This window comes from Chiloscyllium plagiosum, chromosome 14 (assembly GCF_004010195.1).
Source record: "Chiloscyllium plagiosum isolate BGI_BamShark_2017 chromosome 14, ASM401019v2, whole genome shotgun sequence".
Classification (NCBI taxonomy): Eukaryota; Metazoa; Chordata; class Chondrichthyes; order Orectolobiformes; family Hemiscylliidae; genus Chiloscyllium; species Chiloscyllium plagiosum.
In genome coordinates this window covers 50,185,238-50,202,998 of record NC_057723.1, presented here as the reverse complement: position 1 = coordinate 50,202,998, position 17,761 = coordinate 50,185,238, and the positions used below count along the sequence as shown (strand labels likewise).

The window sequence follows — 17,761 nt, the reverse complement described above, 5'->3', positions numbered from 1 at the left end:
TTGCGCTTCGGCGGGGCGGCGTGGACTTGTTGGGCCAAAGGGCCTGTTTCCACACTGTAATGTAATGTAATCTAATCTAATCTTATAGTTGACAATTGAGTTAATATCATGGCCTTGATGGAAGCCTGGCTGAGGATTGATGTCAGCTACTGCGTAAACTGCTCTGCCTTTATCTTCCACACTTTCCTTGCCCAGACCTTTGTGTTAGTGATGCTGGCAATGGTGATAGTGTGGGTCTTATTGGCAGATGACACTTTGGTTTGTCACCTGGCTCTTTCTATGCCTTTTCAGCATCTCATCTTGTCCCATTCCTCTTGGTTCTGGTGTAAAACGTTCTTTCTCTAGCCAAGTACCATGCCAATTTTCAAACTGAGCTATCTTCATGACTTGCCTTGCTAAGTCTCTGCACTGAGAAACTTCTCATCAGGAGTTTCAGCTGCATTCATATCATCATGTTTCTCTTCTTTGAGTTCACTGTCCTCTTATGCTTCTCTGTTAATATATCCCTTATGGACAGTCCCCGGTCTTCCATCTCACATAGTCTCACTACCCCCATTGTATTAATCACATGGTAAAGACATCTCTGACCACTTCCCTAATTTGTTTTCCATTCATGTTCATTTTCCCTCTCCCACCATTACCTTCTTTTGTGACCAGCCCTGGGATATAAAACTATCCCCTGTTTAGCTACAGTAAAATCATAATAAGTTGTATCACAACCCACTCATAAAGTTGTGTTAGGCACGGCTTCAAGACAGCTAAGCAAGCTGCAATTAAAACTGATTTGCTTGTAAATGTCAAAGGAAAACCTTTGAATACTCAGTGATGTAGCATATACAGTTCTGCAGGCTGGAACAGAAGACAAATTTTCTGCAGCCAGAGTTCAAGTTATCTGCATTTTATTCATTGCTATTTCAGTGTAATAACTTTACTGTCAAAATTCAATTGTTTACTTTTCATTCACTGTTGTCCAAAATATTTCCGCAGCTGGCATATGATTTGTTTAGCCATTCACTGCCAGATCTGGTTGGAACACAGGAAAGCACCATCAGGACTTGCTGTCAACAGTAAAGACAACTTGCTTTTCTCAGATCATCCTGAGTTGCAAAGATAAAACCTTGCTACTTTCCTCTAACCATTTTCTGTACTGCAATCCAATTTCTTATCACCAAGCATGGCTGTGATACTGACCAGAGTCAAGATTAGAGTGGTGCTGGAAAAGTACAGCAGGTCAGACAGCATCCGAGGAGCAGGAAAATTGATGTTTCGGGCAAAAACCCTTCATCAGGAATCTGTTTCGATAATGGAAGTGCATTGATACTTTGCTTCATTAACATATTTAATATAGCTGTAGCAAGGTATTCTTTCTGTGATCTCTTATATCAATGCTTCAATGGTTTTTGGACAAGTTTAAGGAGTGTGACATGTTTGAAGTCTCTGTTATTGCTACCTTAATGATCTAACTGATTGATACTTTTATGGGGTTTCAGGAACAGCAGTTTCTGTTTCAAAATAGATTTTGTGAATTTCTACTTTCCTCTCAGCAGCTCCCTAGTTCCATTAGTTTGTATACAGCTTACTGGACAATGTACATAATGCATGTTAGGTGAAAGGGCATGGAAATGGCATGGATAGCATGAGGGACAATGTGGAGTGGCCGGGGTCATGAGTTAGTCTAGCGAGTAAAAGGGGCTTTCAGAATGGTTGGGATCATGGGTTGGTATTGTTTGGAATGTAGAAGGTATGGAGAAGTCCTTTTGGCCTTGCCTTTCAAAAATTTCCCAAAACCAAACTATGATTCATGACTCCTCTGTGTGGCCATGTATGGAGAAGCTGGTTATGGAGAATCCATGAAAATTACAGAGATGTTTTTCCCACATGGAACTAGTCTGTTTGAGAGTGTAGATTGTGGGCTCACTGTCTGTGCCTTTATGACATCCAAGCAAATGCTGAGAGTGGGTCAGGAATCCTGAAATTGTGTCCCATTGTCAATTTTAAAAGGCTTCAGTATCATTCCAACTCCATGAAAATTCAGCACTGAAGTTCAGGGTAAGTACAATGGTAGAAACATGAGACCTAAGTTTCTTCATTTTTGTCTAGTATATTGAAAATAATCTCAATTTTATTTTCAGATTTTATTAAAGTATCTCAATTTTCTCAACCTAACACTCAAGATCTACCATCTGAATTACCTCCATGGGTGTGAAACCAGGAAAGGGCAGGTAAAGTTAAATGGGAATGTAAAAAATACAACATAGGTACTTATACAACTTAATCAATTACTTAATAATACTGTTTATAATAAATATAAAGGTTGATAGTTTGAACATAGGAACATAGTACTTGGAAATAGTTTGAGTTGTAAGTTGACATCAGTTATATCAGACAGTGAGTGGGCAATTGAATCCACAGTGCAATTGATGGAAATTGGAGGTGGGGGCTCTGTGCATCATATATTTTTGTGTAACTATGTTTAATCACTATATTTTAAAAGATAAATAAAAGTAGCTACTCCACATAATAGACTTTTGCAGAATAGTATTAAAGGTTATATATGTTGTGAAGAGAACATAAAGTCATTCAAAGGGATATAGGTCGGTTCAGGGAATGGGCAAAGTTCTGCAAATGGAGTACAATGTGAAAATGTGAAATTGTCCATTATGACAGGAAAAATTTTAAAAATGGTATCTTATCTAAATGGTGAGATATCACAGAGTTCTGAGATGCAGGTACCCTAGTGCAAGCATCACAAATAAAACATTAACATGCTGGAATAGTAAGCAGTTGGGAAATTTAATTGTATGTTATAGTTGATCACAACAGGATTTGAATACGAAAGTAAGGAGGTTATGCTTTAATTATATAGGATGTGGATGAAACCTCACCTGGAACACTACGTACAGATTTAGATGTAGATGTAGATGTGTTGAAGACAGTTCAAGGAAGGATTATTTGACTAATACCTGGGATGGTTGGGTTGGGAGAGGATTATTTGCTGAGGAAAACTGCTTGTATCCACTGGAGTTTAGAACAGTAAGAAGTGATTTGGTTGAAATATACAAGATCCTAAGAAGTCTTGATGGGTTAGATGCGGAGACGATATTTTCTTTCATGGGAGAATCTAGAACTAAGGCTCGCCGTTTAAAAAGCAGGGGTCACTCATTCAAAACAGATGAGACAATTTTCTTTCCTGTGAGTCTTTGGAAGACTCCTTCTAAAACGTTGGTGGAAGCAGTGTTCTTTATTATTTTGGAGACAGAATAAGACAGATTCTTGTTTTATCAAGGGCTAAATGTTTATCAGGTTGGCAGGAATGTGTATTTGAGTTTACAATCAGATCAACCATGATCTTATGAATGACAAACAAGACTGTACCCCATCACTTTTTTGGCATGAAAGTGTGAGGCTGATCTTTAATGAGAAAAAAAAATCATGTTTCCACTGAAGGGGATGTACATTAGAGTACAGTATATGGAAAAACATGTCTTTTGTAGCTGAACAAATAGGTTTGTAATGTATGCCAAGTCAACACATATCCCAATAATTGATAGTAATAAGGAAAATTCACCATTGTTTATCCTTGTACCTCCTACCTGTCAGGAATATCTTATGCACCCTCAGCTGTATGTGCTCATCCCTAATTGCCCAGACAGACAGTTATGAGTCACTCACATTGCTGTGGGTCTGGATTTAAATGTAGGCCTGACTAGGTAAAGATGGCAATTTCTTTCCTTAACCTCTGTAGAGGTCCATTACATCAAGTAGCTAATTTTATAATTTGTTCATAGGGTGTGAGCATTGTTTGCAAGCCTAGAATTTATTGCTATTTCCTTGAGAATGTGGTGATGAGCTGCCTTCTTGACCTGCTGGAGTTCATCTGGTAAAGGTACAAACTCAGTAAGGTTAAGGAGAGTATTTCAGTGTTGTGACACAATGACAGCCAAGCAGTGAGATATAGATTCATATCAGTGTGTTGTGTAACTTGGGGAAGAACTTGCAGGCAATAGTATTCCCATGCATTGGCTGTCTATGATCTTTTACATGGTAGTTTTCACAGGTTTAGTAGGTGCTATGGTGAGGTCCTCCAGTAAATTTGTAGATGATCTATACAACTAAAAGCTAAAGTTTCTTGCTCTGGTTAAGGGGTGAGGGTATGGGTTTCTTTCTCTATGATTACTTTTAAAATGTATTGTGTAACATCTATTTATAATGAACTGCAACTGACACTAAATTCCCAATCCTGCTGAAATAACTTTATCATCTAGTTTTTCCTGGTCTTTGTCACAATTTGCAACACATTCAATTTGACTTCCCATTTCATTAGAAGAAAATTTTATTATTACTTCAATTACTGGCAATCACTTCAATTACTTATTACTGGCAATCAGCACTATTGCTATACCGTTTTTTTGCCAAAGACAACTGTTTGTTATATTCCTTGTTTGATCGTTCACTATCATCAGTCATTCTTTATTCTTTTAAACAACACAAAATTAAGTTAAGTAGCCCTGGATGGGACACTGTAACAAAGAAAAAAGCAAATAAATTATTAAATGAAACTTGTAAAAGGTGAATTGAAACTTACTACATCAAAATAACATTATCTGGTGTATTGTCCTTTCACTGTGCTGAATCAAGGGATAAACTAATCATTCATGGTAAGAGAGGGTCTAAACAGAAAAACATGCTTATATAAGAAAGCCATTTATTGTATAATGACAATAGATATAATCTGCATTAATTAACTAGGCATAATAAATTAGGATTATCAGGACCTGTGCAAAACACATCAGCTCCAATTGGTAATGCACGCAGACCTTCACTTGCCTCACCAGAAGGCTGTGTGATATCATCATATTGTTTGGACCTTGATGCAACATCAACTTTAGCACCTTCAGAGCTCTTACCTTATTTAAAAGCTTTTTCAAAACATACATCTTACAAGTTGACTCCGTTGAACGTCTAGTCTTGCGTATCACAGGAAATGTGTTAACATTCTTGTCTCGACAATTGAGTGTAGAAACGTTTATTTCACAGGTTCTCTTATGGTCCGCAAGCAAAGTATTTGAAGAACTTACTGATATTGAGCGTCAATTTCACAAAGCCCTTTACACTGTGCGAGCCTTTCTGAACTGTGACAGATATTCAGTTGCGCTCCTGGACATGACAAAGGAAAAGGTCTTGTAATTTTTGCATCAGTACTTCAAATATGGCAGCATTGACTTGGTTATGAGTTATGTTCAGGTAACTTTATTTTCATTTTGATTTTGTAATTTTTATTGCAGGAATTTTTTGATCTTTGGCCAGTACAAATGGGTGAAGTACCACCATACGATGGTCCAAGAACTCCAGATGGAAGGGTATATTTTACAATTCATTTCATTCAAAAGATATTACTTTTGTTTTGACATTTTTATTCTTAAACTTTGTTTTTATCTATAGGAAATAAACTTCTACAAAATAATTGATTACATCCTTCATGGAAAAGAGGAAATTAAAGTCATCCCGTAAGTCTCTCTGTTCAATAAAAAGTTGAGAAATGAATACACTGTTCAAAGTTGATTCAAGTTATTTCTCAGATCCACATTTGGATTCAGAGAGAAAAAAAAAATCAGAAAATAGAATGGGCAGAAGTAATTTGACTGGATATTTAGACAGAATCTTCTGTTCTCATTGGTGAGCTTGGAAGCAGGATAAAGCATACCTGGATGTCACCACCTTTCCATCTCTCCTAGAACTATATTCTGAGCAGGAAGACCCATGGTCAAATTTCCCATCCCCCTACCGATTGAGACCCCTATGTGAGCAAGCAATAACTACTTAAGGGCCTCATTCCCCTCCTAATGGTATCAACCAATGTCAGAAAAGCCTGCTGCTTTACACAACAGCTAAAACTGTACAGTCAGCTGGTTACCCTTTATGTATGAAGCAAAGGGAAAGGACACATACACACCTGCAAAGGGACAAGTTATATTTCATAGAGGAAAGAAATCTGGATTTATTAGGTCTATTTAAAGAGACCATGTTTTGGTAAACTTGAGTCATTCAAAACCCCACTGCTTGCATTGTAATTTGTACCACTCCCATTTACCCATGTCCCTGTGCTCACTGACCAGTTAAACACTACCTCAATTTTGGTTCTTTCTCGTTCGCGTTTTAAAATACTTTCATGCATCACTTCTACCTATCCTAAAATGTCATTCAGTCCCACAAACCTCTGTAATAATCTCTGTACTTCATTAATTAGAGGCCTCTTAGACAAACCCAATTTTATTCATATCACACTGATGACCATGTTTTTATTTATTAAGACCATAAGTTCTGGAAATTGCTCCTTAAACCTCTCCAAATCTCAAGTTTTAAGACACCCTTTAAAATCTATATCTTTGACTGAGATTCGGGTCACCTGAATTGATGTCTGCTTATTTGGTGTGGTGTTCAATTTTGTTTTGTAACACTCCTGTTAAGTACTTTAGGATGTAATATTCCATTAAAATCATTATTTTAGATAAAAGTTGTTATTGTCCAATATAATGTGATTGGCCCTTGGTAATAAATTCTGTGTTCAAAATACAAAAAAAATTATAAAAGAAACCTTTCAACAGAAGAGTGGTTTGAATGTCTTGTAATTAATAGGTCCACTGCAGGAAAATGTTATCAATTCATTCCCATAGACATGCATTCCCCCTGCATGCTCTTTTCATTGCCAATCTTTTCGATGTCAACTTTGGTTCAGCAGTAGCATTCTTGCCTTCAAATCCCATTCAGTAATTTATGCATTTTGGTGCAAGGCTGGGAGGCAGGTCCTTTAAAACAAATGTTAAGCTGAGATCCCAACTGATCTCTCAGATGATGTAGATCTAATTGCACCATTTTTTGGGAGGATGGGGGAGTTCTTTTGTCACCCTACTCAACCTTCCTTCCTTTACTAATATCACTGAAAGAAGTCCTGTATGTTTCCAACTGATGTCCAGGGGATTTTGTATATAAACTAACAACCATGACTGTCTATATTGCAACAGTGACAAGGCTTTAAAATTTCTTTGGAATGTCCTGACACTGTAAAAAGTGCAATAAAAATGTTCATTTCTTAGTTTCTAAAAAAAATCATCACTTTTTCTCAATTGCTTTCCAGTCATGCCCATCTCTCTTATCTTAATTTGTAGAAAAATTAGAATAGCTGCAATGTATTCAAGTCCAAAGAAAAATTTTGACCTCTATTCTTCCCCACCCGTCTTCAGTTCAATCCATTCTATTCTGTCCCTTTTATTGCAATCTCTCTGTTCCCTCACATAGGAAGGACAGAATTTAATCCAGGTATTTATGCTCTCACCAAAGAGCCAGAGAAACAGTGAGAGCCCAGCGTCGCCTCTTTTTGGAATGGCTTGCTTTATTAAGTGTCATTCAGAGACTTTCATGGCCAACAGTGGGTTTTGGTATCAAGGACCTGAGAAGTCAAAATTCCAAACACCCACCCAGGCAGGAGGCACCAAACAATCAACAGCTAATTGCTCCTCCTTGCCCTGTCACTGGGGGAATAGATGTTTGTTACTGGAAAGGTGCCCACCAGAGGGCCAGCACTTATGTTTCTGATATTAGATGTTGTTATTAAGAGGAAGTCACTGCAATTATTTTTTCAACTTAAATGGTTTCCTCTAATTTAGATAATTTATTTTTTCAGGAACCCTCCTCCAGACCATTGGGCCCTAGTTAGTGGGTTACCGTCGTATGTTGCAGAAACCAGTCTTGTAAGTTTTGTACCCCAACAGTAGACACAACAGAACCTTGCTGTGCTTTAGTATTACATTAAAGCAAGTTGTTCTATCAATATATGTTAACTGAGACTAAAGGGGAAATTGTCTGTATTTCATGTTTCTCCAGATATGCAACATTATGAATGCAGCTGCAGATGAATTCTTTGAATTTCAGGTAGGTAAATGCAAAGAGAAAATGATGGGCAGTTGTCAAGCCTGCTAGAATGGGCAAGATGATGATTGGGCCCAGGGAATTGTACGGATGTCCATGCATCAGATTTGTGATGATGGAAAGCTGTAAGCAATTAAGTCAGTAGTGGGAAGGCAATAGAACAGGAATCACATTCATTGGCTCATTGATTTGCTTAATTGCCTTATATATTATTAATTGCAAGTTGGCATATTTTAATCCTGCTTCTGCAACTCAGTTAAACTCACATGTGTCTCTCGTATCTTCAGTTACATATCCAGTGAAAGCTAGCAACTTGAGTGTGGGGTCCACAACTCACTGGGTGGACTTGCTGCGGATTGACTCACAGGGTACTGGATTGATTTTGGGAAATAATTACTCTGTGTAAATTTGCTGAGCAGATTCTCTGAGGGATGCAGCCTCAGGGAAGAAAATTTAGAGCCTCAACATATTGGGTCCAAAATTTGGTAAGGGTCAGTTAAACCTAATGACATGGTGATTGGCTAATCAATGCAGGTGATGTGGGCTTGCTACTGGATTACATGGTAAGGAGCAGCTCAAATAATGTAATCCATTCCTTAAAATGGCATCATAAATTTGAGGCCGTCGAGTGAAGATAGCTGTAGGGCTGCCTGCAAGGAAATCAAGAAGTAATGGCAGTAATGGCAGCATCTATCCTGTCTTTTTTTTTATTTTTGAGCACTGGAGGGGATGTGATAGTTGTACTGTGACATTTCTGACCTCAGTTTGACACATCAAATGATCTAGCATGACATCACAGGAGTCTTCTTCTTGGATAACGGCATGTATTTTTGTGCTGGAGCAACAAGAATTTAGATGCTGGAAATTAAAACCTACAGAGCAATTCTTAAAAGGTCTGCAAGACAATTTCTAAATCCAGCACAAGGCTTATTTGCCCTTTAAATATGCTGCCAGCTCAAAGTCATCAGGTGGTGCAGGATTCTCCATGGTCAATGACTGTTTGAGCTGCTCCTTGCCATGTAATCCAGTGGCAAGCCCACATCACCTGCATTCATTGGCTGACCACTATGTCATTAGGTTCAACTGACCATGACAGACCCGTACCAGATCCCAAACGACATTGAATCATAGAGTCATGCAGCATGGAAACACATCCTTTGCCCAACTTGTCCAGACGACCAGTGAATGCCACAATGTTAGGACTAAAACCAACCCAATGGTTCTATATAAATTTATTGGAGCTTGCATAGATTGACTGAACTCAAGTGAACATACATAGATCAGTTTGTCAGATCTACTATGGATAAGCCACAAATCCCTGTGTATAGTTAAATCCATTCTATTCATATTTACAGAAAGAGCCACTTGATAGTTTGGGATGGACAATTAAAAATGTGCTATCGATGCCAATAGTAAACAAGAAAGAGGAGATTGTTGGAGTTGCCACCTTTTATAATAGGAAGGATGGAAAACCATTTGATGAAATGGATGAAACTTTAATGGAAGTAAGTTTCAATCTGGTAATTTTGGAATCATAATCAGACTACAGGATACTGCATATTTACAAGTCTTTATCTTTTGTAGGCCTTGACACAATTCCTTGGGTGGTCTGTTTTGAACACGGATACATATGACAAAATGAACAAATTAGAAAATAGGAAAGATATTGCACAAGATATGGTGAACTATCATGTTAAATGCTCTAAAGATGAAATACAAGATATCCTGGTATGTTGGAAAAAAGTTAATGAACTTTGTTCAGCAATATTATATCATATTGAAATTAAATTTCCAGCAATGCTATGATTCCAGAAACAAATCACTAACAACATTATATTTGTCAGAAAACTAGAGAATACTTTGATAGAGAACCCGATGAGTGTGAGGAAGAAGATCTTCAGGAAATATTGGTGAGTGAACCATTCTGGATTTATAGTTATACACTATCTCATTCTTTTCTTATGTTTAAGATGTATCTTTTGCAATAAGTAAATAAAAAGACTGAAGAAACACTCTCAACAAAAACATAACTTTAAGAATATTCTAAATAATTTCTCTAAATAACGAACTGCAAAGACTATGCATCCTCTTTTCAAAAAAGGGAAATTTTCTTCTTTTCTTTGAACTTGACCCTACTCCCTTGGCTATGGTCAGTTTACAGAAGAGTGGTACTTAGTGCACGATTTTAAGATAGCACGAGTTGAGAGATTTCTCATCTCATTCTGCTGACATCAGTAAAAAGCACCTCTAAATGCAATTTCTCCTCCATGGGGGCAGTTGCAAAATCAAGCCAACCGACACAGAAACTAGAGCAGAGTTGGCCATGTGAGTAGTTAAATGCTGAGGCGGAATATTTCGAAACCCCACTTCAGTCCTCTGGGATTTTGTCCTAGGTTTTTTAGAAGATGTTAAACTCACTAAGCACTAATCCCTCATATCCTCTCCTGCCCTCTTTGGCACCCCTATAGCCAGTCACATGGTTTCTACCATGAGAAGATCTCAAGATCCATATGGGGATGAAAAGATCTTCTAAAAATGAGTATAACTCTCGTTCCTCCATATTTGATCAATTTTATTTATTTGTTCATGAGATATTGGCATTGCTAGCTAGGTTTTCATTTATTGCACACCCCTAGCTGCCCTGGAGCCAGTGGTGATGGTTCATCCTCTTGGTTTGCTGCTGCCATTCTTGGAGTGCACAGTTCTGTTAGGAAGGGAGTTCCAGTTTTTGACTCGGCAACAGTGAAGTACAGGTGGTCCAGTTCAAAGTCAGGATTGTGAATTGCTCAGAAATTCCACCACATTGTTAATTATTATAATTCATATCTTTGTTTTTGTATTATTTTTAAGGCTGAAGAACTTCCAGATGCTGAGGAAGCAGAACTCTATGAGTTTCACTTTTGTGATTTTGAATGGTCTCCATTGGACCTTGTGAAATGTGGAATACAGATGTATTATGAACTTGGTGTGGTTGATAAGTTCCACATACCACAGGCGGTGAGTCATTTTGTTTGTTTACACTGCAACCAATTAAATGTGATAAACTAGGGTTACTGTATTCCAGTCTATTGACAGGCACATTATGCACTTTACTCAATGTGCAAAAAGTCAATGCATTTTGTAAGAGCATGTGTTTTAGCAGATTATAGCCTTTTTCCTTCAGTAGGGCTTTTGCAACATCATTGTTAAAACACCATAGTGTCTAGTATCTCCAATGTAAGGAACAATGTGTGAATTTTTGCATTGGCATTCTTTAGTTAAGGTTATTGGAAGTTGATGAGTTAGAGCATCCCAAAACCACTAGATTTATAATGGAAAAAATGTTTTAAAATAATGTTTTTCATAGAAGGAACTGCAAAGGGAAAAAGTTCCTAATGGGAGTTGTGTACAGGCTTCCTGGCAGTAGTCAGGATACGGGGAAGAAAATAAATCAACAGATAGGAAAGGCATATAAGAAAGAAACTATTACAATAATCATTGGGGTGGTGGGCTTCAATATGGAAGTGGACTGGGAAAATCAAGTTGGTAGCAGATGTCAAGAAAAGGAATACTTGGGATGTCTACAAGATGATGTTTTTGGAGCAACCAGTGGTACAGCCCACTATGGAACAGGCAGTTCTAAATTTGGTGACATGTAATGAAGCAGATGATTAAGGAGCTTAAGGTGAAGGAGCCCCTAGCAGACAGTAACCATAATATTATAGAACTCACCCTGCAGTTTGAGAAGGTAAAGCTTGAATCAGATGTAATAGTATTACAATTGAGTAAGGTAACTACAAAGAGCTGGTGAGAGTTGATTGGAAGGGGAGCGAGCAGAGAAGATGGTGAAACAGCTAAAGTACCAGTTTTTGGTGGTTATTTAGGAGACACAGCAGAGGTTCATACAAGTGACGAAGCAGCATACTAAGGGGAGGATGAGGCAATCATGGTTAACTTGTGAAGCCAGGAACAGCATAAAAGCAAAATAAAAATTATACAATGTGTTGGAAATTAGTGGGGAGTCAGAGGATTGAGAAACCTTTTATAAATCAGCAGAGAATACTGAAAGAAAATATTTTTTTCTGGCTGGAGAATTAGTGATGGGGACCAAAGAAATGCTAAAAGAACTGAATAGATACTTTGCATCAGTCTTCACAGTGGAAATCATCATCAGCATACCAGAACTTAAAGAGATTTAGGGCAGTGGTAAATGTAGTGGTCATTGCTAAGGAGAAGGTTCTGGGGAAGCTGAAAAGTCTGAGAGTGGATAAATCATCTGGACCAGATGGACTATCCTCCAGAGATCTCAAGGAGATAGCTGAGGAGATTGTAAAAATATTGCTGGTGATTTTTCAGGAATCACTGGTGTCAGGAAGGGTCCCAGAGGACTAGAAAATGACTAATGTAGCATCCTTGTTTAAGAAGGGAGGGAGGCAGGAGGCAGGAAACAATAGGCTAGTTAACCTGACCCCAATCACTGGTAAGATTCTATAATCTATTATTAAGGATGAGATTGTAGAGTACTTGAAAGTGCATGGTAAAATAGGGCTTTGTCTGTATGGCTTGGTCAGGTGGAGATCATGTCTGATAAATCTGTTAAAATTCATTCAAAAAGTAACAAGCAAGTTAGACAAAGGGGAGACAGTGGATGTGATCTATCTGGATTTCTAAAAGGCCTTTGACTAGGTGTTGAATAGCATGTTGCTAAATAAGATAAGAACCCAGTGTTAGGGGCAAGGTATTGATATGAATAAAGGATTAGCTGACTGGCAGAAAGTAGAATGGCAGTTAGTTACTAATGGAGTTCTACAAGGACTGTATTGGGACTACAACTATTCACATGATACATTAACAATACAGCCAAAAGCAGAAATGCACTGCCAAAGCTGTATAAAGCTCTGCTCAGACCATAGTTGGAACATTATGGGACATGTATCTCGAGGTCCAGTGGAAATTTACAGGGATGAAGAGCTTGGCATATGATGACCAGTTAAAAACTCTAGGTTTGTTCTCAATGGAGTTTAGAAGGATGAAGGGGATCGGATTGAAACTTACCGAATACTGAGAGGAATGGATAGAATGGATGTGCAGAAAATGTTTCTACACACAGGAGAGACTAAGACTGAGGTGCACAGCCTCAGAGTGAAGGGACAACCTTTTAAAACTAAAATGAGGAGGAATTTCTTCAGCCAGTTGGTGGTGAATCTGTGGAACTCATTGCTGCAGAAGGCTGTGGAGGCCAAATCATTGAGTGTCTTTAAGATAGAGATTGATAGGTTCTTGATTAGTAAGGGTATCAAGGGTTATAGGCAAAGGACAGGTGAATAGGGTTGACAAACATGTCAGCTATGATTAAATGACAAAGTAGACTCGATGGGCTAAATAGTCTTTAGATTAGATTAGAATACTTACAGTGTAGAAACAGGCCGTTCGGCCCAACAAGTCCACACCGCCCTGCCAAAGCGCAACCCACCCATACCCCTACATTTACACCTTACCTAACACTACGGGCAACTTAGCATGGCCAATTCACCTGACCTGCACATCTTTGGACTGTGGGAGGAAACCGGAGCACCCGGAAGAAACCCACGCAGACACGGGGAGAACGTACAAACTCCACACAGTCAGTCGCCTGAGGTGGGGATTGAACCCGGGTCTCTGGCGCTGTGAGGCAGCAGTGCTAACCAGAAGGTTATTCAGCTCAGATGTCTTATGGTATTATGTAATCAAGGTTATTGTAATTTGCTCTGTATTCTTTATATTTTTAACGTTTTCCAGCAATAAAATGTATTTTTTGTTTCTGTACTGAAGCAATCTCTGAAATGGTTGGGTTTAAATGTAAATGTTCTTTCTTTGTTCACCACCCCGGACCAAAGAGGAGGTTCAAAGGAAACAACAGAGAAACTAGTTATTGAGGCCTAAAACCATCACAAAACCCTTCCTTCCTCCCCAATCATGAATTACACCTGATCCAAATGTAAATGCAGATGAAGGTGTGGCATCCAGTTTCTCAGCTAATGTTCCTCCTGGTATCCTTCATTACTGCCCCGTCCAAGTGGGTGGTAGACTTGGTTACTGAGCCCATACATTAAAAGTAGAAAGAAGGGCCTGTTCTAGGATTCCATCATATCTGCCTGATCCCATATCTTCTGAAAGCTCAACCTGATAATGGGCCCTTTTATACTTCCTTGAGTGTCCTTTGGCACGAGAAAGTACGATTTGTTTCTAACACTTTGATTTTCCTTGATAACACTAAAGATAATTGGTTGGGAATACACACAAGGGATTTTAATTATGTTTTTAAATTTGATGAGTAGTTCAAGGGTTGCTAGTGTTATGAAATGGCTTGTTGTTTCTATACCAGTTTATGAATTCTCTGGGGAGCCATGCATCTTGTCTGATGCAAAACCCTTCTTGATTCCAGTAAAGTTTTAAAGATAAGATGAAGAGCAAGTCTTAAAAGCTCAACCCCAAAATACAGCCAGCAATGTTGGGAGTGCTGTTTGTGAGAGTGTGACCCAGACTCTTATAGGTGCTGTTGAAAATTGCTGGGGATAGAAATATCAACAGGAAATCCAGAATTTGATCATATCCACCATTTTCAAAGGCCTTCCTTCTCTGTTTTGACACCAACAAAAATATTTATGTCAAAAAAAAATGAAAGTTCAGCCAGTAGTCACTATTGCTTTTGAAATTTACATTTGAATAGAAAATAACTTGGTGATTTTGTAAAATGAAGAGAAATTACAGCATTTGTAACCAGCTTGAAGAAAAACTCATCACAAAACTAACATTTTGTTTTGACTAAATTAGTCACAAAGCTTTTTGTTATGTGACAGGTATTGGTCCGTTTCATTTATTCTCTAAGTAAAGGATACAGAAAAATCACCTATCACAACTGGCGGCATGGGTTCAATGTTGGGCACACCATGTTTGCCCTTCTCATGGTAAGAACTTACCTTCTTAGGTCTACAGATGAAATATGAAATTGTAGGATGGTTATAGCACATAAGCATGTTGTTCAGCTTATTTGCATCAATATTGTCTCTCCCTGCTTGTTCCCACATAACCCTCAAATCTGAATTAAATTACACAGTCTGTGAATTATAAAAGGACTCATTAACCTTGATATTGTCAGGGATTAGTGTTCTCAACAAAGTGAGTTTGAAGTTTCAGGCAGGATTCAAGTCCCAGTTTCCTCGCATGTTATGGATTAGTTGGCACCTGCTTTTTACTAAACAGGTTCCACACCAAGAAGCCAGGCTGATTTAACAGGTCTGAATCCCAGTTGGAACTGCATAGCTAGGGACAAATTTGCTTCTCCTCCTGGTCCATGAGCAATTCAGTAAAGGATCTGTCCTTTATCCTGAAGGTGTCCTTGCCTCTATTAAACTGCCATTTTTCCTGAGACCTGGGAAACTGAATAAATCTGTGAAACAGGGTCTCCCAGCATCACTATACTAATAAAGTTGTGAATTGATCTCTTAGGTGTACTTTGATTGGCAATCCCTTGACATGTTTCCTTTAAACAGAAAAGATTATGCCTACTTGATTGCTCTGAAATACATAGTCAGCACAAAATGACATCCACAGTCCATGTTAAAATTGTGTTATTAGTTATTCTTTGATGTCTACTCAGTGAATTATGCCTGTCAGCCAAGGCAATTCCATCACCATCCCTGGGTATGTTTTATCTCATTAGAGGCTGTGGCATATTTGGAAGTCAATGGCACTGAGAGTACCCAAAATTGATTCCAGACCCCATGACGTCTCGTGTCATCAGAGGTAAAGTAACCTCCTGCTGAGTACCATCTATTACCCTCCCTCAGCTGATAGGTCAGTGCTATTCTATGTTGAACACCAGTTGAAGAAGGACTGAGGGTAGCAAGGGGACAAAAGCACTCTGAGTGGAGAATTTCACTGTCTATCACCAAGAATAACTTGGTAGCACTGCACTGACAGAGCTGGGTGGCTCCTGAATGACAAAGATGCAAGATTGACATTGTGGCAGGCAATGAGAAAACAATCAGCCTGTACCAGTCTACATTTTACAGATGCATCTGCTCTTGATGACAAACATATGAGGTTGACTATTACACATTCCTAAATGTTCCTTAGTTCTTAGAAAGCACACAGCTTCCACTGAGTTTCCATAGTAATACATCTTGCTAAATGCAATGGATTCAGAACAGATCAATCAGCTCAAAACCTGGGGAACCATGTGATGCTGCAGTCACTTAGATACATCAGAATTATATTCCACTGCAATAAGCAACTTCACATGCATCACATCACCATTACCATTAGTCCCGGGAGCCAATTATGATTCAATGACAATAATAAGGATGCCTATGTCAGGCTTCTACTTATTGACTACAATTTCAACTTCAGCACTACAATTCCAATTACACTAGTCTCCAAATTCAGAAACCTTGGTCTCTGCTACACCCTCTGCAATTGAATCCTCAACTTCCTGACACCCAGTCCACAATTAGTGAAGATAGGCAACAACACCTCCTTCACAACAATCCTCAACACCAACATCCTGCAAGGATGTGTACTTAATCCCTTACTGTACTCTCTGTACATTCATGACTGTGTGGCCAAATTTTGTCAGAACTCCATCTCCATGTTTGCTGATGACATCACCGTTGTAGGCCGAACATCAAACAATGACAAGACAGAATACAGGAATGAAATCGAGTGCTTGATAGAATGGCATAAAGAATAAAATCTCTCCCTCAACGTCAGCAAAACTAAAGAGCTGATCATTGACTTCAGGAAGCAAGGAGGAGGGCACATCCCTACCTACATCAATGAAGCTGAGGTGGAGATGATTGGGAGTTTCAAGTTCCCAGGAGTGATGATCACAAATGATCTGTCCTGGACAACCCACATTAATGCAGTAATAAAGGTGCAAAACAATGCCTCTTCTTCCTCAGGAGGCTAAGGAAATTCAGCATGTGCATAAGGATTCTCACCAACATTTATAGATGCACCATAGAAAGCATTCTATCTGAATGCATCATGGCTTAGTATGGCAACTGCTCTACAGAGAATTGTGAATACAGTCCAGTCTATCCATGACTCTATGCATACTTCTCACTGCCTCAGAAAGGGAGCCGACATCATCAAAGAACACTCCCACCCTGATGATAATCTTTTCCAATCTTTTCTGTCAGGCAGAAGATACAAAAGCTGAAACACACGGACCAACAGGTTCAAGAACAGCTTCTACCTTGCTGTATTTGACTTCTAAATGGATCTCTCAAATTTCAAATCTAATGTTAACTTACTTTTTGTCACCTTCTTTGCAGCCATAACTTCGTATTCCTCACTGTGTTCAATCACCCTATGATCTTTGTATGATACTACATGCATAGAGTCATAGAGTCATAGAGATGTACAGCATGGTCCAACCCGTCCATGCCGACCAGATATCCCAAACCAATCTAGTCCCACCTGCCAGCAACCGGCCCACCCCTCCAAACCCTTCCTATTCATATACCCATCCAAATGCCTCTTAAATGTTGCAATTGTACCAGCCTTCACCACATCCTCTGGCAGCTCATTCCATACACGTACCACCCTCTGCGTGAAAAAGTTGCCCCTTAGGTCTCTTTTATATCTTTCCCCTCTCACCCTTGTGAAGAAGTTGCCCCACAGGTCTCTTTTATATCTTTCTCCCTCTCACCCTAAACCTATGCCCTCTAGTTCTGGACTCCCCCAACCCAGGGAAAAGACTTTGTCTATTTATCCTATCCATGCCCCTCATAATTTTGTAAACCTCTATAAGGTCACCCCTCAGCCTCCGACGTTCCAGGGAAAACAGTCCCAGCCTGTTCAGCCTCTCCCT

The 17,761-nt window shown here is 38.9% G+C and overlaps 1 protein-coding gene across 1 annotated transcript in view; it reads left to right on the top strand.

The window, feature by feature from the left end:
* pde6a (phosphodiesterase 6A, cGMP-specific, rod, alpha) overlaps window positions 1–17,761 on the top strand; it is a 50,229-nt gene that overhangs the window by 11,654 nt on the left and 20,814 nt on the right. The window contains exons 3-13 of the mRNA XM_043703784.1: window positions 2,133–2,222; window positions 5,038–5,178; window positions 5,286–5,360; window positions 5,443–5,507; window positions 7,682–7,748; window positions 7,882–7,929; window positions 9,282–9,431; window positions 9,511–9,654; window positions 9,771–9,836; window positions 10,777–10,923; window positions 14,745–14,852. Coding sequence (XP_043559719.1) covers window positions 2,133–2,222; window positions 5,038–5,178; window positions 5,286–5,360; window positions 5,443–5,507; window positions 7,682–7,748; window positions 7,882–7,929; window positions 9,282–9,431; window positions 9,511–9,654; window positions 9,771–9,836; window positions 10,777–10,923; window positions 14,745–14,852 — 1,101 coding nt within the window. The remainder of the gene's footprint in view (window positions 1–2,132; window positions 2,223–5,037; window positions 5,179–5,285; window positions 5,361–5,442; window positions 5,508–7,681; window positions 7,749–7,881; window positions 7,930–9,281; window positions 9,432–9,510; window positions 9,655–9,770; window positions 9,837–10,776; window positions 10,924–14,744; window positions 14,853–17,761) is intronic.